This window comes from Sardina pilchardus, chromosome 22 (assembly GCF_963854185.1).
Source record: "Sardina pilchardus chromosome 22, fSarPil1.1, whole genome shotgun sequence".
In the NCBI taxonomy this organism is placed as follows: Eukaryota; Metazoa; Chordata; class Actinopteri; order Clupeiformes; family Clupeidae; genus Sardina; species Sardina pilchardus.
In genome coordinates, this window is record NC_085015.1 from 20,717,156 (window position 1) to 20,742,487 (window position 25,332).

Below are 25,332 nucleotides of genomic sequence, written 5' to 3' on the forward strand. Positions count from 1 at the left end.
TGGACATATGAAATGATCCCAACAGCATCAATGGTCTGCTGGGATTCCGTCCACTGCTTTCGCCGACATGAGCTTGATATGATATGTTGGATGAGTGGTAGTCAGGATAGGGATATTCAATCGCCTGGCTCTCAATCTCCCCCAGGGTAAGGTTGCATTATATTTTCTGTTTGTTTCATATTCTTCTCACTGGGCTCATTGAATTCATATATTCATACACTGTCAACGATATTCTTCTGTGTGGAAAATTCTGCTGCTGAGATAGCACCATCAGCTGAAAGCTTTTCAACCTTGTACTTGTCTAAAATTGCATGCGATGAGCCAGATGCTCCTTCCAAGTCCAAGATAAATGGACAACAGTTGCCTTGAGTCTCTTCTGCATTTGGAATTCCATTACAGTGGTGTCATTTAAGGACCGGATGTTTTGGGTGTGTTCAGTCATTCTGCAGCTATGGTATGACAAGGTGGGATGGACCACGTGGTATTCTGACTTCAGTATCGGTGTCAGTCTTTGATTGAAGATTCGCCTTCATTAAAATGATGCAATGTGCAAATGTGCATTACACAGATGCCAAATGACACTTTTGTTTCACACATGCAAGGCACCATTACAACGCCCCTTAGCTGTTCTAAAATCAGTGTGTAAATTACGGCCTCGGGGCTTATTGCTTAAGTTTACAGTATACTGGTGGGCATATTAAGACCTGAGTTACATCTAATTCATTTTACATAATGCGTCTGTTGGTCATTGGTCTGTTTTTGTTTACACTTTGACTAATACCAAAAACTTCTGCACACTCATTCTCTGGGTGTAGTATTTATTGTAGTAATATACTGTATAATATAGTAGTATTTATTGATATTATTCCTGTGTTAGCTGCATTGTGCATAAGCCACAGGGTAATGTTTTTATGCCAGTTAAAAGAAACAGAACCATATTACTGCATCCATGTATTAACCTCATTTTTTTGCAAAATCAATAAGCCACGGCTAATAGTCAGGAAATTACAATAGTAGCCTATTTACAGTATTTATTGCTTTAGTATATTGTAGTAGTATTTATTGTATAGTAGTATTTACTGTGGTATATATATTGTGTTTTTATGGTCACCTCTGCAATGTACCTCGGCTGTTATCCCTCAAAAGCTGCTTTAGATAAAAAATAAAAAAAAATTCTAGATAAACAAGTGTACTGTATGTAAATATACACATTATGTTTGACTAAGAATTTCATGCATGTGGTGATTGGTGAATCATTTTTATGGTATGTCCCCTGAACCAGTCATTAGGAGCTACAACAAGCCATCTCAGCAGGGCTCTTAACACAACCACCACCTCCATTATAGCCCCAAACCTGGGCAACCTCAGCGATCTCCCTGGGGACCTCAGGTCGACCAGCAACAATATGTCAGAAATAAATGAATTTGGGAGGAGAGGCGAGCAGAGATGTACGGGGTCCATGACTGCAGTCATCCAGAGGAAATCTCTGAGGATTACTGAAACGCCAACTCCAATCTCCTGCCCTTCCCCACTCCCTTCTTCACCACCTGGTAACTCCTCAAGGCTGTCCTTGCCTCCCAGAAGAGCCAAATCATGCAATTAAATTACAGTCTCTGCCCCTTCTGGTCATTCATTATTATGGTAATGATGCATACAGGTCTGTATCTGGCATTTCATTCTCTGTGGATAACTCCTCCTCAGGGGGAAGGAAGCCTACCAACCACTGCTCTAACTGACACTGTCGCCTTTCCTCTCCTCTCTCCTCCCGTCTGTCTTCAATACGCCTGCGTTTTAATCTAACATGGTGTTTTCAAAGGTCAAATTGCCCCTAGTGAGCAGCACTTCTGACAGCCATCAACTGAGGTGACACACACACAAAACACGACGTGACCACTTTAGTTACATAAAAATAGGGGACGGTCACACACAATGTGCCCGAAATGTAAAAAAGAAGCTAATTGGGCATATGATTACTCACAGGTGCCTATTCTTTGTATGGAAAAAAATGTTTTTTTTAATAAGGGCACTGGAGTGTACCATCTGAAGTGAAGTAGCTTCTCTGGCTCGGCGCTGCTCACTACACTGTGTCTTTCATCGTGTCAAATGGAGTGGTGGTCTTTGTAAAGGCCAACTGTAAATGGCATCCGCACTGTCTCTGTGTGGCTACTGGCCTCACTCAAGGTGCAGGTGTATTGCCGTGAGGTGTTTACAGCTCCGTTGGTTGTTTGTCTGCAGTCTATCTGGTGTGTACGGCTCTCTTCAGAGTATTTCATTTTCACTTCGTGTTTTTCCAGCACCATGTATTTCATCCTGCAGCCTATAAGCCATTAAATCCTCTATTTTCTGTGTACCTGCAAGTCTTGCAGTGTGTGTATATGACGCCCCTTAGCTGTTCTAAAATCAGTGTGTAAATTACGGCCTCTGGGCTTATTGCTTAAGTTTACAGCATACTGGTAGGCAATTTTAGGACCCGAGTTACATGTGATTCATTTTACATAATGCTTCTGTTGGTCCTTGGTCTGTTTTTGTTTACATTTTGACTAATACCAAAAACTTCTGCACACTCATTCTCTGGGAGTAGTATTTATTGTAGTAATATATAATGTAGCAGTATTTATTGTGGCAGTATATTTGTAGTAGTATTTATACTAGTAGCCTATAAGCCATTAAATCCTCTATTTTCTGTGTAGCCTACCTGTTAGTCTTGCAGTGTGTGTATGACAGAGTGAGGTGATGGAAAAAAGCATCCCTGTGGGAGCTGTCTTACCAATCACTTTCTAATGGATAGTCTTGTATCCGCCAAATTATAGCCAGCATGCAGAACTGTCCAACATAACCCTAGGCTACACTATGCCTGTTGGCAATGTTACATTATTCACTTTTTCAAAATAGTGTCACTAGGCTACAGAAGGAACCTTAAAGGGATAGTCCACCGTTTGGGGAATTACACTCATTTTCCATCTCCACTAGAATTGAACAATTGATTATTACCTTTCTCCAGATCATCCAGCACTTCTCTGAGTCTGGTGATACCACGTTTAGCTCCAGCCTAGCATAGCTCATTGAATGTGATTAGACCATTACCCGCAAGCATCACGTTTAAGAGCGAGTAAGATTTCCGGTAATTTTCCCATTTATAACTTGTCTCCTTTCAAGTTAGCAAGTGTAATATAAGACCAACTGAAAATTAAACGTGGCAAATTTCTACGCTGACATAGAACTATTGCCTACTCTCATTTCCAGCGTAATAATCAAGGAACACCATGGGCAGAGCAGCACAATGATATCATGCAGCATCTGAAAATAGTCCTCAACCTGAAAAGGTTGAGCTGCAGCAGACAAATTGGTTAGTGACTGGATTAATACGCCTGAATGTGAGTATAGTTCCATGTTAAATCAGCCTAGAAAATCGCTACGTTTCATTTTCTGTTGGTCTTATTCCACTTTCTAACTTGAGAGGAAACAGGTTTTCAATAGGAAAATTGCCGGAAATCAGTCACTTTTAAAGGTGATGCTAGCAGGCGAGAAGCTAATGGTCTAATCAGATTCAATGATCTATGCTAGGCTGGAACTAAAAGTGGTATAGCCAGACTCAAAGAACAGCTGGGTGAACTGGAGAAATGTAAAAATCAATTGTTTAACTCAAGGGGAGATGGAAAAAGAGTAATTCTCCAAATGGTGGAATTTCCCTTTTAAGAGTATGGCCAAACTGTGAAAGCAAAGTTGTGCAAATCTAAAGTTACAAAAGACAAACAATTGTCATTTAGTGTTTTACTATCTGTTGTGAACAAGTGCATGGTGCCTATTCTATTCATAGTAAGTTATTCTTCCTTCATACCTCTCATTAATACACCTTCTCTATGCAACCAAAAGCAGGGGCTGGAGAATCTGAATAATTAAAAGGAGTCCAGATTGTATTGGGTGAGTCACAGCAACTGAATACTTTGACAACAGGTTGGAAGTCCACTAGTTATATAGTGCTGCCCCCCAGTGGACTAATCCACTTACTTCACATCTCCGAGTGAGTTGTGCTGTTAAAAAGAAAAGGTGCTTTGAGGATTGCATATATAGCATTCGCTAGACACAGACTTCAAACTGAGTTTGGGTAGTGAGGGTGGGTATTAAATTGTTCTGTAGGTTAAACAGTACATGGGTCTACAGGTCAAAAATAGACATGGACAGGAGTCTTCTTCAGGTAAAAAATATGGATAATGTGTGTCAAGAGCCTGTGTTGCTTACCCATGGGTACAAATAAAGCAGCTTCAACCTGAACCTGCATACCAGCTAATTTAAACATCAAACAATACACAAATCTCTGTGCATACAGAATAATAGTTATCATAAAGTGGTGTTTTAAAGTTAGGTCAGTTTGGGAGAAATATATGCACTTATTTATTTATTTTGTGCAGGAAAGACAAAAAAGGACCACAACTTTTAAAATCGATATTTAATGCAAAATAATAAAAATAGATTCAGTATAGTCTTTACACTATACAATAAAAATCTCTAAATGAAAATGAAGATCAACTAAAAACAAAACAAAAAAATGAAAAATACAATATTTTTAAGTCCTTAATTTCCCTCTTTACTTGGTCACCTCACCAAAACGCCATGCCTCAATTCTCTTAAATAAGATTTACAAAATGAAGAAAAAAAGAGAAAAAGTGCCCAAAAAAGGGTGGAAAGGGGAGCGAAATGCACGTCGCGTGCATGTCCACAAAAACTGCCTCCGTTATGGTCCGTGCTCCACCCGTAAAACCTAACTCCTATGCTCTAGAAATGGTCATGTCAGTTGGTAAATGTTAACAGTATGATGTGTTTTTAATAATATCGCCTAAGTTTTTTTTTTTTTCTTAAGATACTAGGAATTTACAGTGGTTTGTGACTCAAAAATGGCCAGTTCTGTAAAGTTTTTTTTGTTTGTTTGTTTGTTTCACATTGCATACTTTTGGGTCCACTCCCTTGCTAGTCTGTTGTATCTGAAATAAATAAATAACAAGGATATTATTAAGCAGGTGCTACCTTTAACTAAACATTTTGATAAGCAGTGTATCAGCTTCAAATTAATTAATCTTCTCATAAAAAAATACACCTTTGCCCACACTTAGGTCAGCATGCCGAGTGCACCGTTGACCTTCATGCTTTCTTTTACCATGCTGAGCAATCACATTCCATGGATCTCATGTCATTAGGATTCCATAGAAAATGAGGACAACAACATCCTTGAAGGCATGTCCAGCTCATTTCATTTTAGCACCCTCATCTCACAATACAAAAAACACTTAGGCACTTAAACTAATGATGGCAGGACAACAACAAATGGATTGTGCCTTACAGGACTGGTATACACTGACACGGAGTAGCTTAAACACCTTGTATGGTAATCAAATGGCATGTTGGGTGTACGGTCACCATGATTAATGTCATATTTCCATGAAGACATACTCACTTTTCTTTGTCTGATTTGTAGATGTGTGCAATGTCTGGCACTAAAGGATCATCAGGGTTCGGGTCACAAAGCAAAGAACATATGGACAACAGAACTGCAACAACAGACACAAAGCCAATCAGACAAGGTGTAACGAAACAAATAGTCATTCAGTGAATGGGTAGGTAGGTATGTCAAAGTCCTACTTGATCTGCCAATTGTGCATAAATAAACACATGCATCTATGAGATCTTATGGTTATCTGACAACGGCCCTTTCCCAAACTAGTCTCTTTGCCATCGCCCCAGCCACTTGCACTCCGTTTGCGAATTGCCGATGGTGACTTGTTGAGGGTGTGTGTCATATCCTCTAGTACTAGTATTGACAGATGCACTGGGAATCCCTAGCTTTTGTCTCCTCTGCACTGTCGCTTAAATGGTATTCTATTACTGTCGATTACATGTTTAATATTCTATCGTTTTCGCCTATTGCTGTCGATTAAATGGTATTCTATTGCTGTCGATTACATGTTTAATATTCTATCGTTTTCGCCTATTGCTGTCGATTAAATGGTATTCTATTGCTGTCGATTACATGTTTAATATTCTATCGTTTTCGCCTATTGCTGTCGATTAAATGGTATTCTATTGCTGTCGATTACATGTTTAATATTCTATCGTTTTCGCCTATTGCTGTCGATTAAATGTTATACTATTGCTGTCGATTAAATGTTATTCTATTGCTGTCGATTAAATGTTATTCTATTGCTATCGATTGAATGTTATTCTATTGCTGTAGCTTAAATGTTATTCTATTGCTGTAGCTTAAATGTTATTATATTGCTGCAAGTCGCTTTGGATAAACGCATCTGCCAAGTGAATGAATGCAAATGTAAACGTCATGGAGAATGCTTCATACAAATGTGAGTGCACCTGTAAACAAATCCATGGTTATGTCAGAACCTGTTCCCACTAAGGAAAGTAAGTTCATCCCAAATCTAAGAGCGGTATTATACCCTACACGCTAATCAAAGGAACTTAAATAGCCGCAAGGGTGATTCCCACTCGAGTGCACTCTGTAACCGAGGGGGGAGTGGGTAGGGACTAGTTTTAGAAAAAGGACCACAGTCACATGTATCCGTCAGTCATTCTGTCCAGAAATGCTAAACTAGAAGAGCATGACAACAAGGTCACACAGAAATAAAAATTCCAAGCATATTCCAAGAATATTCAAGAGAATTGTGCAGAAATATGTGTTTTGATATGTTTACATCCTTACCTTTTGATACCGTTAGAGCAGGAGACCACTGTGATCGTAAGATATCCAAACAGATACTGCCATTACTGTTGATGTTTGGGTGATATATTTTTGTGGTGAAAGCAACCTGGGAGAGATGATTGAGTGCAAGATTAATTACGACTTCTGTGGTTGGAGGAGAGGACAGCTGCATTAATTATCAGGTTGTAAATCACAGGAATTCTGACACCACCATTTACTTGCAGTTCTCAACATTATTCAGTGTTTATAAAAACCAATGAATATGTTAAGATGAAATATGACTTCTATAGGCGCAATGGCACATACCCTCAGTTTACAGAGCACACAAACTCTGCATATCGGTCATTTTGGATAAAATATCTGCTAAACAAATAAATGCAGATCTTTCCCACAATAGCCTTGATAATCTTTTATGTATGATACCATTATTACCACATAAACAGGAAAATTAAAATGTATTGTTTTTTATAATAAGTATTCAGTTCCCAACAACAGCACAACTGACCAAAGCATTGGTGATCTACAGTACCAGTAGAGGCTATTATTATAGTGTGTGTGTGTGTGTGTGTGTGTGTGTGTGTGTGTGTGTGTGATAGAGAGAGAGATTTAGCATGAATTAATGAATGACACCAACAAATCTGTAAATCTGTTATAGTTCTGTAAATTGGTTGTTCTTTAGTTGCCACAATAGCCTATTGTTTATGTATGATACCATTATTACCACATAAAAAAGGAAAATTAAAATGTTAACTGTTTTTTTATAATAAGTATTCAGTTCCCAACAACACCACAGTTTCTTAAACTGACCAACGCATTGGTGATCTACCAGTATAGGGTATTGTTATCTTGTGTATGAATTAATGAATGACACCAACAAATCTGAAATAGTTCTGGAAATTCGTTGTTCATTTGCTGCCTACATGGACACCTGCCTTAAACCTATTAGAATATCAACCACTGAACAATGCCTTAATTAACTGAACACAAATGTAAAACCATTGCATTAATCTTTGGATGTATGTGCGCGTGGCCTACAGATTTGTGGACTCTCCAAGAAAAAGTCTAAAGAATTGACAAAGTACTGTTCTGTGTCAGCTATAACTGGTAGCCTCTTTATCTGGAAACGCAGGTGTCACCTAATGTGCACATCATGGTGTTAAACTTTACAGTTATTAGATACTCCTTTTCAGCAACATTTGGATCGTGGAAAACAAAGAATTAAGTGTGCGTGTGTGTGTGTGTGTGTGTGTGTGTGTGTGTGTGTGTGTGTGTGTGTGTAAATTGTCCTGCAAGCTGGAGAGTCATCATATCTAAGGATTCTCAGCAGGGGCAGGGATCTGCAGTCAGCCAACTGTTCCTATTTTTAATCTGACTTCAAGATATGCTCAATATGATGTAGACACTAACATACTGTATAGTTTGCATTAACATCAAATTACACTTTCTGAGCCAGCTTTTCAAAATCCTTGGTTGCCTATTCTTCACACTAATGAAGGATGATATTTTTGTTTGTTGCATGGGTCAAAATGAGATTTTTCTTTATTTTGAATAAAACGCATTGATTCATTCACAATAAAACAATGATGATTACAAATAATAGATGCAAATGATATTTACCTTTGGTGGTTTGAAAGGATAATCTGTAGGAAAGTGGATTGTGAGAAAGAAGACACCTCCTTGGTATGGACTGTCACTCTGTAATAATAAACAAAAGTATGTCAATATAATAACTGCATATTTAAAAATGTACACATTTCATTTTGTCAGCCCTATATGTTGCATTGACAAAAGGTATAAATATGTGTATACAAACTAAAGCGCTGTAGTGAGAAGAAGCAACCAAACTCTGAATGTTTAAGCCCAATAGTACTCACAGGGCCCATGATTGTAGCTTGCCAGTGGAACACTGCAAAAACAAAAGAAAATATTTCTGAATAAACAAACAAAGACAGACGAAAGAAACAATGTATTCACAACCAGCAAAGATGACACGAGCACCACAAGACGGCTTCTGTACGTACTGTCCTCTCCAACAGGTCCAGCTGAACACTGGGCAGGGGGGTCCCTTTGAAGATCATGGAGCTCCTACAGGGGAATTAGACAGACAAAAACAAAAGCTGAAGACAGGTTTAAAGGACTCAAAAATATATATTAGTCTGAATTCACCTTTCACAAGGGAGAGCATTCCACAAAATGAAATTGTGACAAGTGCAGTATTGTTCAATGACAAATGCTACCCATTCAAAGAGCACAATAGAGGATTCTAAGCTTAATGTATCCAGTGGTTTATAAGGTAGCAGTAAAAAAAAGAGCTTGATCAATGCAGCACATCTCTGAACGTTATTCAGTGTTCAAAAATCATTTTCCAGAATACTCTGACAGCAGGATCACAGTAAACTTACATCGCATTCGAGTAATTCGACATTTTTGCAGTTACGTTTCCTCTTTGACATCAAAAGTGATTATCAAGCACAGAGCAAGTTCAACAAGTTCTGTATTGGATTCCAAATTTACTAATCAAGCTAGTGAGCCGTATTGAAGCTGCAATCCTGGAAAAAACCTTCATACTTCTTAACTCTAGATCACTCTGGTCACTTTGATACAGCAGCGGAACTATACCTATGTAGGTGTATGCAACATATTGACCACAATCGGCCTGTTAGGCCTGTTCTGTTAGCTATCTTGTTCAATCAAACACATTCGCAAGTGAAATCTAACTAGCTGACTTGCTAGCTAAGCAGTGATTCGCCAAACAAAGTGAACAATGTGCATAATTAACACAATGCGACACAGCAATAGACCACAACACAGAGGACAAACGTTTAACGAGCTAGCTATGCGTATTATTCTTTCCAGAATGTTTTTGGGCTCACCATTCAGGGTAGTTAAACAAAGATGGACGTGACTATTCGTTTGCTTTATTGTAAGCTAACTAACGATAGTGTTACCATCAAATTGCTAACGTTCGTTAGCTTGCTAAACCTGACCATTTCTAAAACTTACCAAGGTATCTACCGACCTAGATCAAGTGTCAATTGCTAAAAATTGTACAGGTGTGATAGCCTTGAAATAATTACCCACTGCCAACTCAAATGAGGAACTGAATGAACATAAAGAGCAAACCATTACATGCCAACTTCTTGTTGTTTAGCTAACGTTAGCTACCAGTGCATACCTAGTAGCCGCTAGCTAACTAGCGGCTACTACCAAAAATTAACTAGCCAGCCAAGACTAACATCTACACTAAGATATATCGTGAAAATAACTGAATGAATTATCCAAACTACCATACATATCAAACACTACACAATCCGCATTTTAACTGTACAAGTGTTAACAGACAAACGGTGATACAATCCCCACATAAAGCATCGATAGCTAGCTAATTTAGCCATCACTTCACTGGCCAGTCGTGTCGTTAACGTTACATTTGTATAAACTTAAAACAATTGTTCGGAAAGCTAGCGTTAGTCGTTGTAGACTACGACTTACCTTGTATGATTCAATAACAGACACATATTCATGCCACTGCAAAATGTGTCTTAACAGTCAACAATGATGGTATAGTGAAATTCTAAAGATAACAGCCCACTGAATTACGCTACAACGACGAGCTAACAGTAGCAGCTAGCCCTTTCGCCGTTTACTGTTAACTATAGCCTGTTACTGTCAATGAGCTACCGTTAGCATTTGAAAGTTAAATATGAAAAGTAAATCATTCAACTGGAGTTAATCAAAGTCTAGCCAGACGAGTCTACCGTGAACAGTGAGTTTGGTAATAACAATCAAACAGAATCACAATGTACGCAGATATCCAACAAAGTTTGTCTGATTAACCAACGCTATGGTTACCTAGCCCTAGCTAGGGAAGAGTATTCAGCAATCTATGATCTGACTTTTTAATGTCTGTATTAACCAGTTTATTACGTACCTTTTGTATTCTTTTTAGAGCCATGGTATCGTTATTGTACCGTCTTTCAATCCTGTCGATAGATATTAGATCTTATTGCTTGTAAGGTGCACAATACTTTCTGTATCCCTGAGTGTCTGAGGAACCAGTGAACAGTGGATACTGATAGGCTAGTACACCCGCACGGAGCACGGAGATACTCCAACGCAGGCTAGCTTCTGCTAACTGAATGTGTCAAAGTAAAAGTCATCTTCTCACAGAACAAATTGAACAATAAAATCTCTTATCTATATTTCTCTGTTCGTCGACGGTTCAAAGGAACAACGATTAGAAATTAAAGCCTGTCCATGAAATGACAAAAACAAAAAAATGCACTGAGCTCATGTCCAGATAGCGAAAGTACAGTTGTGAATGACATAGCTACTATTATTATTTCTTTTAGGTAAAAATAAATGACATTTCCCATGATGCATTCGTGCTCTGAAGGCGCATTTTCTGTGCGTGCATATGGCGTGCATGGTTAGCCTAACGCAAAATCGTAACATTTTAGATAAAGTTTGATTTCTGTCTTCGTATTACTTTTTCCATTTGCATTGAGGTGTCTTGCGTTATCTACTGAAATGGCTCCCCTAAGCATAATGGCAGCGAGTATCAACATTTTGACAAAATCGTTTGGTCTGCTTTCAACTGCATCTCTTGCAAGGTAAGTTAGCCGCCTAGCTAACTAAGAAGGTTAAAAGTTAGGAGGTAGGTAGATTAAGAGATTGATACTGTTGTCTTTGTTATTCCAGCGCATCCCTTTGCTATTGTATAGCAAGCTTTAACTTGACTCTGCTGTATGCGTCAAGTGAATACAGTGTGGCTAATGTTAGTCCTGTTATCAAATGTGTGAACTTGACATGCTAACGTTACTGTGGCTGGCATTTGCCCGAGACATTCTGCAGTGCACTTCTCTGTCTACTATCTTTCGTTGTCAGCCCTAGAATTAAGAATGTATGGAAAATGTAGACATAGTATTTTGCTATAGGTAATGCGTTGTATGTCACGCTTGATTGAGGTCGTGGAATGTCTAGAAGTTTTGACGTGTAGGTTGCGAGATACATTTTTGTTTTTTGTTTTTTTTAGGTGCACATGTGCAATAACAGCAGCTACGCCTTTTAGCACGACTTCTGATGGTCGACCCAAAAGACCAACAACATCGTACGCCCGATATGTGAAAGAGCAGATGCCTCGAGTAAAGCAAATGTATCCAGGTAAAACCACGTCTGCGTGCCGTGTATAGGATGCCAGCGCAGGTCTGGTAAAGTGTGGATTGTTGTGATGTTTGGATTATAGTAGTGCATGCATTGCTCATTGCTTTGAGTAATACATGCATATAGTCACCAATGATCAAGACATATCAAATCACAAATATCAAAATCCAGTGAAAATACTCACTACAGCTCTACAAAAATGGTAGGTGTTATTGAACCATTTAGCCCTTTGTAATACATGCTCTTTGAATAATAAGACGGGAGTATTTTGGATGTAAAAAAAATGTTTATAGAGGATTTACAGTGAAATCAGTTTCTAAGACATGCACAACTTTGTTGATTTCAGGTTTCAAAATGCTTGAGGCCACCAAAAAGATTGCAGAGCGATGGAATGAGCTTTCACCTAATCAAAAACGAGTAAGTTGTCTTTTGTTTGAGAACTAACATATTTTGACAATCCAATTAAAAATCCAATTAAAATCCAATTCACTTCCCATAGTGTAGTGAAATGCAAAGTACGTACTGTATCTACATAGGCAGATTGGGTCATGAGCCCAATTTTCTGTGGGTCCATACGAATATGTGTCACCAGTTTAACTTCACGCAAGGATGCAAGGATGTTTATTTGTCACATGCATATGATTACTAATGCTATCACTCAAAGATTTAAAATGGATATGAAAGACACTGTATGTCGATTAGACAGAAGGCTAAAGCCTATTGAAGGAATTGTGTTTTAGTCGCTCGCTGATGTGCACTAACAGTTTCAAAGTCTATTAGATAGTCTTTCTATAGATTATTTAGAGCATCCCCTGTATTGCAAGTGTTTGTTTTTCAGGAAGCCTATTGTGTCTTTCAGCATTTCAAGCAGCTGTACATTGATGGCCTTAGCATAGCAGTAGGACTTAAGCAGTAGAATTGAATAATTAAATGCTATATATATATATATCCCTATATACACCTATATATGGGATTAACACATTCCATTCTAGCAAGAGTAAGTTTTAACTTGAACAAAGAAACAAGAGCATAAACCATATGTCCTGACTACTAAATTGCATCGGTTTCTAGGGAAATACACTGTTTTTTAATGTTCTGAATGGTTTAGCTCCGTTCATTAATTCAGTGAAGTTGCGCACTCTGGCGCACACATTGCGAACAGTCTAGTAATGCTACACAAACGCAGTACCGGAGAATTGCCAGAGTCTGGAGTATTCCCATTGGATAGGTAACGTTTCGTAGCTGGCATTATGTGAGCTTAACAACAGGCATGATGCCATTGCTTGACATCAAAACAGCTGCTTACTTGCAGCTTTCTTTTCCTCCCGGACAACTTCACGTGAAACCACACAATTTAACGTAACCTCTGGTCCCCCCCTCACACCTCAAAATCAAATGGAACTGGGCCTTTTTTGTTGTTGCATCTTGGTTCTGGAATAATTTTGCGTAATCCCACCATTGACCATATTAAGTCTATTTGTTACTAATATTTGATTTGCCTTTAGTATTGTACTTTATTTTAATTCTCTTATTTTATTCCTTTTACTCTTTTTATTTTATAATTTCTGTGGCCTATTATTTTTAGTAGTAAATCACTAGTTTAATTTTAAAGCGCTTTGGTTTAACATAGATTGTTTCTATGTGGCCCCAGCCTATATAGCCCTTGCATCAATACCTGTCCATCTACACCACAACCACATCATTTTGACATTTGACATCACTATAGGAACAAAATCTCCTTACATCTGCACAAAATGTCTATGGTATTGTTTACTGAGCAATGTTTAATTTTTTGTATTATTACCCAAGTCATGTTATTACTATGCTCTACAGATCATTCTTAACGTTCTCTGGAAATTTTTGCCTCGTAGCCCTTTGAGGAGGCATATCGGTCTGAGCTGATCCAGTACAAAAAGACCATGGCCCAACTGACACCAGAACAGTCTGCAGCTATCAAAGAGGAGATGAGACAGAAAATGGCCAAAAGAAAGTCCATCCGGAAGCATAGGGTGAGTCCCCACCCCAACCTCTGTCATGCTCTATTGCTGCAACTTTAGTATATGTAAAAAATACTAACTAATTCGTCATTATAGAATGGTATAGCTATAGTTGGTAACAATCAAATGACAACCTGAAACTTAACTTCTCCACATGTAGCCTATGGTGTGGAACTCTGAGATACTATTTTTGTGATACTCCTGTTCACAGCAAAAACATTGCACTGTCCAGACCATGAGGGTGAACATAGCAATAGGAAACTTAAGACATTTTGGAGTTGCTAGTACAAAGACAAACTTGAGACTCTTAACCCTATGAGCCCGACGGACGCAAAGTGCGCCAAAAAACACACACATTTTCTTTGTTACATTGCTCCGCTATTATAAGTCACAGCGAGATGAGACTTATATTGCAGGAAAGAGCAGAACCGGGGCTTTCCAACGATACTAGACACTTGTCTGTACGATCATGTATGAAAATAAAATAAAATCATGAAGTTAAATCAAAGTATATCATATTTACAGTCTATATTGCTCTGCCTTCACCGGCGCATCCAGAACTCTCGCTTGAAATACTCGCGGACCACGCATCGCACAGACATGACACACATATCAAATGAAAGAGGAGAAGCAGAGCTTTGCATTGATACCAAATACATCGATCATTTCGTATTATAAAATCAGACGAAGTTACAAACAAATAATAATGTCATATAACTTTGGCTACCTTTACTCTCGTTTGATTTCCTCGTGAAATCGCGATCAAAAAGATATGGCACGCATGTCAGATGAAAGAGGAGAGCTAGAGCTATCCACAGATACCAAATACAACCTTCTAGACCATAAAACAGACGAAGTGACAGCAAAATAATAACTTCATTTAGCTCCACTTACCTCGTGTTTTTGTGTGGCATAATAGCATGTTCATAATCCAACGTTATCATGTGTTTCTCTATGGCAAGTCACGTTCATAACACGGTTTTGAGATCCTAGCAAACTCCTGTATGGTATCCAATTCAAGACTCATATTGCATCCAAATTTGTTTGACAAATAAACACTTTTTGCCTTTACTTTGTTCATTGCAATGCAGTAAAACAAATATTATAGAGAATCATCATCTGTGCACGTCATGTGTGCTACCGCAAACAAGTCATGTCAGATCAGCTAGTGTCACAAATATGGAGTGCAAAAAGTGCCAAAAAGTCATTTTTTCATCACTAAATAAAAATTGCCATTTATTTCTGGAAGGCACACACCACATATTTCTGTAAATTGCTCAGCCCCAAAGTATACCTCCACCATGGTTCTCATATTGCCATTTTCAAGACAGTCAGGCCTACACAATCATGCAAGTTTCGTCGAGATGTGAGCTTGCTGTGGTGAGATACATGTCAAAATGTAAGAATTTGTATAGTACGCTTTTCAAATTTTTATTATTTAAAAATCTAAATCAAATCAATGCAAGTATTTATACATGATATTGTGGCAGATCTGGATAGCCTAGACTGTGCTGAAAAAAACAATATGTAGCATGTGTGAATGGCACTTACAATGACCAGGATAAATGCTTCTAACTAGAGGTAGTGAAAATGCCCTTAAAACAGCTTAGGGCTCATAGGGTTAAGGAACTATCCACATGTGAAAACAGGGCCACTGTGATTGCATATGAGCGGTTATCATTTCTCTTCCCCTCTAGGAGCTGAATAGTCTGGGAAAACCCAAAGGACACAGATCAGGCTTCAACATTTTTATGTCGGAGCATTACGAAAGGGCACGGGGAGCTACAAGTCCGGTAATGGTCTGAAACACCATCACAATAATTAATGTATTTTTTATATACATGTGTATATATATATATAGTGGACTTTATATTGGTTTCATGTAGTAACCATGTTTTCCTGGAGAAACTGCCAGCCCTTCATCATTCTAATGCCTGAGAAGAGCTTTATGTTAAAGGTCTTAATCTGAACAGGAAGTAAACTGACAAAAAGAGTATGGGACTTAATGAAAAGAATATGTGTGGTGTGATTATTGAACACTACTTCTTACAGAGATATATTTGTGATTGTGTAAATGTCAGGTTGGCCAAACCGACTTGTTGAAACTTCAAGGACCGTCTTGTTTATTGATACATTGATAACCAAATGAAGTAACATACTTTTTGTTCTCAGGAAAAAATGGCATCGCTGGTGAAAGACTGGAAAAACTTAAACGATTCACAGAAGCAGGTGAGTCTGGTTGTCAAGTTTCACCTTAAGCCTACAGTACCTTACACTGACAGACTTTGACAAGATTTGGGAAAGATTCTTGAAAGATTGTAGTCTTTTGAGTAAAGCTTGAATGAGGGCCATTAGTTAAAAGACTGCAGTCTTTCAAGAATCTTTCCCAAATCTTGTCAAAGTCTGTCAGTGTAAGGTAGGCTTTAAAGGAATAGTTTGGAATTTTAGACATGGGGCTTCATTTCCAACTTAACCTGTGTGCTATAAGTCAGTGGGGACCGTTTTCAGCGCATTTCATCCAGTCCATCTACTTGGAGGGTTCGCCGGTGCTAGGTTAGCGCAAGTCAATGGTTCTTAATCCTGCCACTAAAATAGTCTTACACACTCCACAGAACACCCGAGACAAATAAATTATAACATCAGACTATCGATGTAGATGTCTGTGTCGGTAGAATAATATTAGAAAAAAACTAGCCTTGCATTTCAATGATCGGATTATATTGTGAGGGACTAGTTTCTCAGCAGCGGAATTTGACCTTGCTCCGGTTAGTAGTAGTGCCCTACATGTAAAAAGGGTAGCATACTGCATGCACTCCAGTCGGGAGACCTAGGTAATATCAGTCCGCCTCTGCTTTAGCCTATACCTACTGCAAACTACAGCAGACTAAGTATTCCTGTTGCAATGCGATCCAAGGTTAGTTTTATTTCTAACATTATTCTATCAACAGAGACATGTACTGTACATCTCATCTACTGTCCATGAGTCTGACATGTTGTCTCCGGTATTCTGTGGAGTGTATAAGACTGTTTTTAATGGCAGGCTTATGAAACCGTTGACTTGCACTAGCCTGACATTGACATTGCTTAAAGGAGTCCTAGAATTCAAAACCACATTCACCTTGTTCCTGTTGAATTTAGGCTGTGAGCAGTGTCCAAAGGACAACACCGAAGACTTTACCGCGTCCCCTGCCTGCTTTCGTATGCAAATTGGGAAATAGAAACAGCCATGTTGAAATGCTCCAATCTGAACAGAGCTCAGATAAGACGTAATAGGCGCCCATCCCCCTTTAGATACACCCCCTCTCATTTGCATACCTTCGATTAATAATTCTTGTTAAACTGCTCTTACGATGCTAGTATCTAGATATGTGGTCTATGGCAGAGACGTTGTAATGCTAGCGTTATTACAGCTAACTTTGGAGAGTTACTATACTAAGAAATGTACTGATAAAACTTACCAATCTAACACATTCATTCTGTTGGGGAATCTGCTGCACTTCATCTTCGTCAGAACCTTCTTCTGACTCGGTTTATACATGTACGGCTGTATTCCTTATTTAAATCCATTGTTGATAGCTTTATCAAAGACTTTGGCTTTATTTACCAGCAGTAAACGTAGTTTCACTTTGCTCTAGCTTCAGACCGGTGGATTGAGCCAATCAACTTTCAGGACATATCGGGCAATAGACCAATCAGCGCGCATCTCATTTGAATATTCATGAACTTGCTGAGTGGGCGGGAAAAACAAACTGTTTCATTGCAAGGCTTATTTATGACCTTGTATTAGGCGATCTAGCAGTGCTCTTGGGGCGTTTTCAGCCCCACAAATTTACATATGACATTATTTAGGCTCAAAGATCAATTTGTAATGGTCAAAAAATGCGTTCTATGACTCCTTTAATTGCAACAAGTTGACATGAACTGACAACTCTGCTAGATACTGTCTTGTTTGAGCAGTTTGTCATAATGATGATCAGTCTCTCTCTAATCACTCTTCTCAACACCCCTGTCCAGGCGTATGTGCAGCTTTCACAGGACGACAAAGTGCGTTACCTTAATGAGTTAAAGATTTGGGAGAAGCACATGGCGGAGATTGGCAGGTATGACCTGATCAGGTTGAAGAACAAGCCCAGGAAGACCGGGTCTAAAGACACAAAGTAAAAAAGGCAGCCAGAAAGACACCAGCAGCTACAAAGGAAAATACGGCCGCGACAAAAAGGAATAAAGAAGACCTCTGAAAGTGTTGACTGACCCTCCGTCCTGAATAAAAACGTGTCACAGGAAAGGGAATTCTCTGTTGTGTCATTGTAGCGGTTTACGCATAGTGTTGAAGGCATGAAACTACTCAAAACTGTGAAATAATCTCCCCCTATCATTCACACATAAAGCTGTGAGTTAATGATTTGTTATATTCCGTTTTGGTTCACTTCTGGCTTTCATGGTTGGTGTGATGTTTCAACTTCAAACTAAAAACATCCCAAATTCAATGTTCATTGAATTTGCATACTTTGGAGGCTTGATGTTGCCCGATAATTCATCTTGTTTGTTTTGATATCATGTGATGTGGCCATGTTAACCGGCTGTCAATGAAAAAATGAACTCTGCTATGGAAGGACTGAAACACCTGATATGCTGATTGACATAAGGCTACAGAAACTCGACCAAATTGATTCAGCTTCAACATTGAAACCTCCCTTGAAAAGGCTTCATTGAGGAATCCAGCTTTAAACGAGTTACGACCCCTTGTAGTTTATCATGCGTAATCAAATGTTATTGCTTAGCATGCTTATAGACTAAGTAGAACCATGTTTTTGTATTCTACATCTTTATTCAATAAACGTATGTTTTCTAAATAAAAAAATAACATGCCATTATCTTTTTACAGATGTTCAAGCACATAAGTACAAAACATTCGCTTTAAATAGTCTATTTACATGAAATGGGTTTAAAAATAGCGGTGTGTTCGGCAAGCTGTGTCAAGATCAGGACTTTCCCGAGCAGGAGCCGGAGGGTCGCTTGACCCCCTGGAGGAGAGTCTGGAAGTCCGGCGAGCACACCAACTTGTGCTGGACGTTACCCAGCACACTCATGTCCCCCGTGAGGCCATCGGAGAGACGCACCGACACTAGTTGCTGTGGACACAGAGATCAGTGTTAACAGCGCACGTTCAAGGTCAGGTTCCTGTGTACACGAAGATTAAGACTAGTCCAAGACTAAGACAACTCTAAGAGAAACTCGAGAAAAAAAGCGGTTAGGTTGACCATGAGTAGCTCTCAACCACTTTTTCGGGATTCTGTGTTCTGTATGTTCTGTGTCAGATGTGACTCACAAGCTATTTGACACAAATATCTTATATCTGAGAAGAAATGCACTGAAGTCAGTCAAAAAACCTATATAACTTTATAACCACTCTTTCCTAGATAAAAGGCCTTTTTGATATCTGCTGACAAGTGTTTGTGTGCGTTTGACACTCAGATGGTGAGTACCTGGAGGAAGGAGAATGCTGCTCCCTCAGATACGTCCAGTTTGATGTCTCCCAACACCAGCTGCACTTTACCAGACTTCCGGATCTGCAGTTTGCCAATCAGGCCTTCTGAGAAATCTGCTAGAACAGGTGCACTCTCTTTTCCCGTGGGCTCCTGAGGATGGCAACAGATTGTGACAAGAGATGTTTACACTTGCGTAAACGTGTGTGGGTGTGTGTGTGTGTGGCTCGTAAATATGGGCATAGAAGCAAAGGTGACGCATGCTGATGTTTAGTAAACATGCATACAAGTTGAAGATGATTCAGTGACAAATGTGGATATAATAACTCAGATGAAGTAGTAAACCTAATAAAAGCCCAAAAGCAATGCCATACAGCTCTTCTTTTAAGGACTTTACCATTAGGCCATACCACTCCGAATTGATGTTGTGACCCCAGCTTTGGAATACCCCTCTCACATACTTTACCTGTGTTCTTAATTTATTGGGATTCTTATCATCAGGCTTGTCCTTTTTAGCTGATGTCTCGGTGCTTGTTGATGCTGGTTGGCCTGGGATGGCGTCGGGAAGCTGAATAAACAGCAGTTCCTCCTGGTCAGAGAGGCTGAGCTTTTGAAAGAGTTCCCCCACAGCTGGCTGCTGAGGACCCACACATCCCAGTCCCACTGGGGCTCTTCTTTCTGTAGCTGGGATAGCCACATGCATTGTATGAAATAGCTTCCTCTGAAGGGTATAACACTTACTCAAGTTGTCTCATCTCTACCACAAAAGGAAAACTTCAAACCATACAGTGGATCATTTACATGATATGTCTTTGAGAAAACCGTACATATTTATGCAGAGTACAGATCTGTTGAACTTTATCCACATAGCACTGTGAAGTGACAGGAAGTGAGTAGGAGACAGAGATGGGGTGAGATCAGGAAATTACCACTGATGAAATGTGAACCCGGGTCTTGATAAAGTCTAGCTGTAATTCTTACTGGACTACACAATCAGATGGAACCATGCAAGTGTTGTTTCATGTCAAAAGCTGTGCTATCAAGTGAACTTACAAGAGGCTGACGACTCCAGTAGGAAACTGCTTGACTGATACAGTGGAAGTTGGATAGGCCTCTGTCGCTCGTCGTTCTTAAGGCCAGGGTCATCTAAAAACTAGGGGAAAATATATTGATACAGAAATGTTATTGTGCATGCAAACTTACATGCCATTATAAGACTTTGTTTCAATTCAAGTAATAAGTATGTAATAACATTGTTTTAACACAGCCTATCTATTTCCACAGCACACGATGACACTGTGCCGTAGTAAGGGGCTTATCTGTTATTATAAGACTTACATCATCGCGTTGTAGTTTTTGTAAAATCTCACTTTCGTCTTCCTGTGTCACTTTCTTTTCCTTTTTCACACATTTTGCGACGAGTGAGGGTCCACAGTCACTTAGGTCCGTGCTGCCCCAGCTGCCTGGGTGAGAGGAAGATACCACCATACCACCACTCAGCAACAAAAGAAAATGTGTGTATTTGTGAAGACATTTGTAATAATGTCTTACCTGTTTTCCTAATAGTGTCAGCAGGACCTTGTTCAAAAATGGAGTGTGACTGTATGACCTGAGGTCGCTCTCTTCTCCGCCTGGATTCTCTCTGTCTGTCCTCTCGCTTCTCCTTTTTAGGTGGTGTGCGTGTCTCCTCTCTAAGTCTTTGGACAAATTACAGGACATGTTATACAGGCAGGCATACTGGCTTGGTGAACCATTATAGTTAAGACAGCCTACAGTACATACTCATCTTTGCTTTTCCTGACAGAATGGACATTGGGCACAAAGGTTTTCTGTGAAAGCAATAATATAAATCTGATTGGAATGTGTTGTTCAACAGTCGTTATAGCTTTGCATTAGAGACGTTACACATATCATACATCATAAAGTGTTGACAGAAGATTTGTAGTAGGCTTTTGTTTTCATTTAGCTTTTGCCTATGTTCCCAGCAAAGGCTCGGGAAGAGCAAGGGGACTGGTGACCTTTTTAAAGCCGCCTAGTGTGAGGTCTCTGGACCGCAGAGAGGTGAGCCTGCCCGGAGGAGGCGAGTTCAGTGATATGCGTCCGGCCAAGGCTCCCTTGCCGAGCGCGAAGGAGGACGGTCTAGGATTTGAGGCTCCCGGGTTAGCCACGGAATCGCCCTCACCGGTGTCCGTCATTCTGAAAAACACTCACAAACGAACCAAGTCAGAAAAACTCTATAACGTTATGCAGCCTATCCATTGTCTGATGAAAATTGAGGAAGTCTACCATATAGGCTACATAAAATAACGCTGGGGGTAGGGTATTAAAACGACCAATTATATTCGTTTAAAACGTTTAATCAAAGTGATAATAAACATGTAAACAAACATCCGTAAACAAACGTACGCGCGCAGAACTGTCAACTGCGCAGCGTCCAATACACAACCCTCCATTTTGTTGTGGTTATACACCGGTTTTGCGCATCGACTCGGTAATTTACACAAGTACAAACCCGTATATGGCTAGGTTGATATAGTATTCAGGCAATAACTGTATGCAGACGCACTCGGAAGACGAAATCGCCATCTCACCTATTGTCTTTTCACCCATAAAGAGTTATCGTGTAGCAGTCCTGTCTCAGCTGATTGTAACATTGAAACCACTTACTCCGGTCACGTGATCTCACCCGTCAGAGTCTCACTGCCTAACAAAGTCGCAATGCTGGTTTGTAATGGTGTTTTTGTTACAGAAATACAGTTCTAGGACTCATGCCAATTTTTCAAAGAACAAAATATGTCCCCCTTCAGAGCTACTTATTTGGTTTTCTTTTCTCCTGCGAAACCATGGGGTGGCAGCATTTACCAATAAAAAAAAATGTATACTCCCCTCTGTGGTCATGATGGTCAATGATATTCAAAAATGTTAAAATTCTCTGATTTTTCTGCCTAAAATCTAGTCGAAAGCCATATTGATCTGTAACAACATAATAGGTCTATTGATGCATAGGCCTTTCTTATTATCATTATAGCCTACATTACGCATGGCTTTGCGGTCATGAGGACAGAACCAATTTATACTTTAGCCTACTCTGCATTTACTAGTTCTCTTCTGAAACCTTAACTTTAACCGTCATGATAATGGGTGACCGTTAACATTTGAAATATATTCAAATAACTGAGCTTTCAGTTACGGGTTTTGGATCCAGGGTGGCCTATAATTGGATTGTCCATTGTACAAGACACATGTGCCACGTGCCTTCTTCATTTCTTTTTTAAAAAAAAGTCAATGTGTTCAATTATACTTAGGGCAATGCATCTCTACGGCGTGGTCGCTCGCTATGTATTTGTGGGAGGGTTTACTGTAGCTTAAAACGCACGCACGAACTTGGAAGTTTGCAAACATGCTCCTCTGGTCCAACTTGGATGCAGCCAGCGTAAGGGCGGTGCTTTGCTGAAGAAGAAAAGGCAACAGTTTAGTTGAAATAAATACGGTCCACACAATGACTGACGGTTATTCTTCAGCAAGACCAAGGAGGGATGAGTTTGACTAGAAGTTAAGTTTTGGAAGTTCTGGAACACAGTGCGTGGCTCTGTGGCAAGAGCGGTGCATTGTTGAAGCCATGGCCGCTCAATGCGATTCCTTGAGCGGATACCTCCAACAGTCCGACCCGGGCTCCAACAGCGAGCGCAGCACTGACTCCCCTCTCCCCGTCTCAGAGGATGACACCGGTGGGCCCCCTGTCCCGCCAGACCCGGAGTGGACTGAGGAGAGATTCCGAGTGGACCGTAAGAAACTGGAGATCATGTTATTAGGTAAACCCAATCCTCTTAATCGAAAAAAAAACCCCCGTCTGCTACTGTTGTGAAAAAAATGTGTACAAAACACAATGACAACATCGACCAAAAGTTTGTATACTACGTTTTAGGCAGATAGATTTGGTATACAGAAGTTAAAAACATTTTGCAATTAAGTGATACAATTGGAAGGCTACGTTTGCTCTTAATATTTTGAAAATTTTACATAGCCTATTTAATTTGATATTTTCTTTATTTATAGGCTACGTAAATGTAGCCAACTAGTTTACAATGACTCTTGACTCGGCTATTCAAGCTGTTAACCGTATGGTAGGTAACATCAAAATAGAGCTCAGTCAGGCTATGGACAGTTTTTAAGAGTCAATTTGTAGTTCCATGCTCATGTAAAAAATACAGCAGGCTATTCAGAATCAGTTTATAATTTCCATTACAAATCGACATAGGAAATGCATGGTAACGATAGGGATCAGTGTGTAGATCTCCTTTTCCATAGTGGTACATCATCAACTGACTACATCTCTCCCTGATGACCCACTCCTCAGCATTCTCTACAGTGTATCTTTATGTGTCTATCCACAACGCGGGCAACACTGACTGAAATCGGCACATTTCCACTGTACCATTATTATATCCAAGGCTGGGGCCTATGTGAATAGCTTAGTAGACAGACACCAACTCAACCATTTTCTTTCTTTCTTTCTTTCTCTCTTTCTTTCTTTTTTTCTTTCTTTCTTTCTTTCTTTGTCTTTCTTTCTTTCATCTGTTATTGCATTGGCTTAGCTTGAGGTATGTTAAGAGAGCCCATTGCATAGCTTTGGACCACAGGCCTGCTTAATGCAATTGCAATTACGCAGCAAAGGAGTCTTTATGCTGTTTCACAAGGGACGCACAACGCATACGTAAAGTGTGTCAAGCTCTGTCGTAATTTTCTTTTGGCAGTATTTAGAACTTCACATTCCTTTAAGAGTCTCCTTGCTCTGGGTGGATCACTGCGGGGAAGTCAAGCCCCTCTCCACTCTGGTTGTTAGTAAATGAGTTAATGTTCTCAGAATTCTCTGATTTGTGAAAGTTGTACTATACTTCTGTTGTTGTCTTCTATTTTCTGTGAGGTCCTCAGACCCCAGGGGGAATTCCCAAGGAGTTTTAAAAGTGCTATTTGTGGTCGGTGTGCCAAAACCACTGGGCCGCAGTCAAGCAATGATCAATGCAATAGTTTAAAAAGTCATTAGGAGATTGGTTCAGGTCAGGAACTAACTTCAGAAATTAAATAGTCTGAAATGCAGATTCCTCTCATCCGGCAATTTTTGTCCTTATCATGAGCAGCTAACTACAGCAAGATGCCGCTTAGACCCCCATGATATTGCTGGTGTGTTATCAGAGACATTCACATTGACAATTGACAGTCATGGTATTGGAGGTAGAAGAGTCATTTCTGCTGTACACCACTGATGTGCAAAACAAAAAAAAAAGAATTGCCATAATCGCTCATTGCTAATTTTGCATGTTTCAGTATGGTTATTAAATAGTAATTACATTCTTTCAATCTGCAATGAAGTGAGATTCTGTTTTCCACCTGGCATGCAAATAATCATAATCATATAGCCAGACATACCTTAAAAATAGATCAGTATGGGGATCACAAGCCTATACTCCACTCATGTGTAAAAAATAGGATAATAGATGACTGCACCTACACAGAAAGTGTGAATAACCATTATAAGCCATTAAGCTTTTCCATTGAGATGTATCATTGCCCCAACGTTAGCAATCTGTCAAGACTTAAGCCCAATCTATGTGTGTGCCCCTGTGCTTGGCATCAGTGTGTGCCCGGCTGGCTTGCTATCTCATCTCATGCAGAGTTGCCTATGGCACAGCTCTGTACTGTGCCCGCCTCTAGGCTAAGCGAGCACAATGAAGCCTTATGCTGATCGAATTAGAGATAGTGTTGACAAAGCACAGGGAGTTTAGTTTGGATTATGGATTGGCTGCAATCCAGAAAGACACCACGTTGTCATATCACCTCTGGCATTTGAGCGATAGTGTTATCTTTTTATGTATCAGTGTTATTTCTGAGTCTGGATTATAGGGATTTCCCTAGAGGTCATGATACCGACCCAAATAGCCAGTTGATTCTGAAACGGGTCCTTGCCGGCTCTGGGCCAGAT

General features: G+C 39.6%; 4 protein-coding genes across 6 annotated transcripts in view; 2 read left to right on the forward strand and 2 right to left on the reverse strand.

Annotated features, from left to right (window-relative positions):
* Positions 1 to 4,432: 4,432 nt before the first annotated feature.
* ube2d1b (ubiquitin-conjugating enzyme E2D 1b) lies at positions 4,433 to 10,824 on the reverse strand. The gene is made up of 7 exons (XM_062526402.1): positions 10,638 to 10,824; positions 8,728 to 8,791; positions 8,581 to 8,612; positions 8,324 to 8,401; positions 6,707 to 6,812; positions 5,450 to 5,543; positions 4,433 to 4,979 (listed from the first exon to the last, which is right to left on the reverse strand). The coding sequence occupies exons 1-7, from the start codon at positions 10,659 to 10,661 to the stop codon at positions 4,934 to 4,936; spliced, it is 444 nt and encodes a 147-aa protein (XP_062382386.1). The 5' UTR covers positions 10,662 to 10,824; the 3' UTR covers positions 4,433 to 4,933.
* A 282-nt stretch (positions 10,825 to 11,106) lies between these two features.
* tfam (transcription factor A, mitochondrial) lies at positions 11,107 to 18,151 on the forward strand. The gene is made up of 7 exons (XM_062526024.1): positions 11,107 to 11,319; positions 11,742 to 11,869; positions 12,216 to 12,286; positions 13,741 to 13,878; positions 15,564 to 15,659; positions 16,039 to 16,095; positions 17,881 to 18,151. The coding sequence occupies exons 1-7, from the start codon at positions 11,237 to 11,239 to the stop codon at positions 18,025 to 18,027; spliced, it is 720 nt and encodes a 239-aa protein (XP_062382008.1). The 5' UTR covers positions 11,107 to 11,236; the 3' UTR covers positions 18,028 to 18,151.
* Positions 18,152 to 18,674: 523 nt separating this feature from the next.
* zgc:171971 (uncharacterized protein LOC569690 homolog) lies at positions 18,675 to 22,165 on the reverse strand. Of its 2 annotated transcripts, none has more exons than XM_062526023.1 (9): positions 21,944 to 22,165; positions 21,371 to 21,548; positions 21,135 to 21,181; positions 20,904 to 21,049; positions 20,691 to 20,815; positions 20,406 to 20,505; positions 19,819 to 20,036; positions 19,353 to 19,505; positions 18,675 to 18,998 (listed from the first exon to the last, which is right to left on the reverse strand). In XM_062526023.1, exons 2-9 carry the CDS (start codon positions 21,545 to 21,547, stop codon positions 18,849 to 18,851), a joined length of 1,116 nt encoding a protein of 371 aa, XP_062382007.1. In that variant the 5' UTR covers position 21,548; positions 21,944 to 22,165; the 3' UTR covers positions 18,675 to 18,848. The 2 variants fall into 2 exon arrangements, with proteins under 2 accessions (XP_062382007.1, XP_062382006.1); XM_062526022.1 differs by having other exon boundaries at positions 21,371 to 21,558.
* Positions 22,166 to 22,898: 733 nt separating this feature from the next.
* The window catches only part of LOC134070338 (protein bicaudal C homolog 1-like), a 78,476-nt gene continuing 76,042 nt past the window's right edge, over positions 22,899 to 25,332 (forward strand). For both annotated transcript variants that reach the window (XM_062526655.1, XM_062526656.1), the window contains exon 1: positions 22,899 to 23,164. In XM_062526655.1, the coding sequence (XP_062382639.1) occupies positions 22,972 to 23,164 (193 nt within the window). In that variant the 5' untranslated portion in view covers positions 22,899 to 22,971. The remainder of the gene's footprint in view (positions 23,165 to 25,332) is intronic.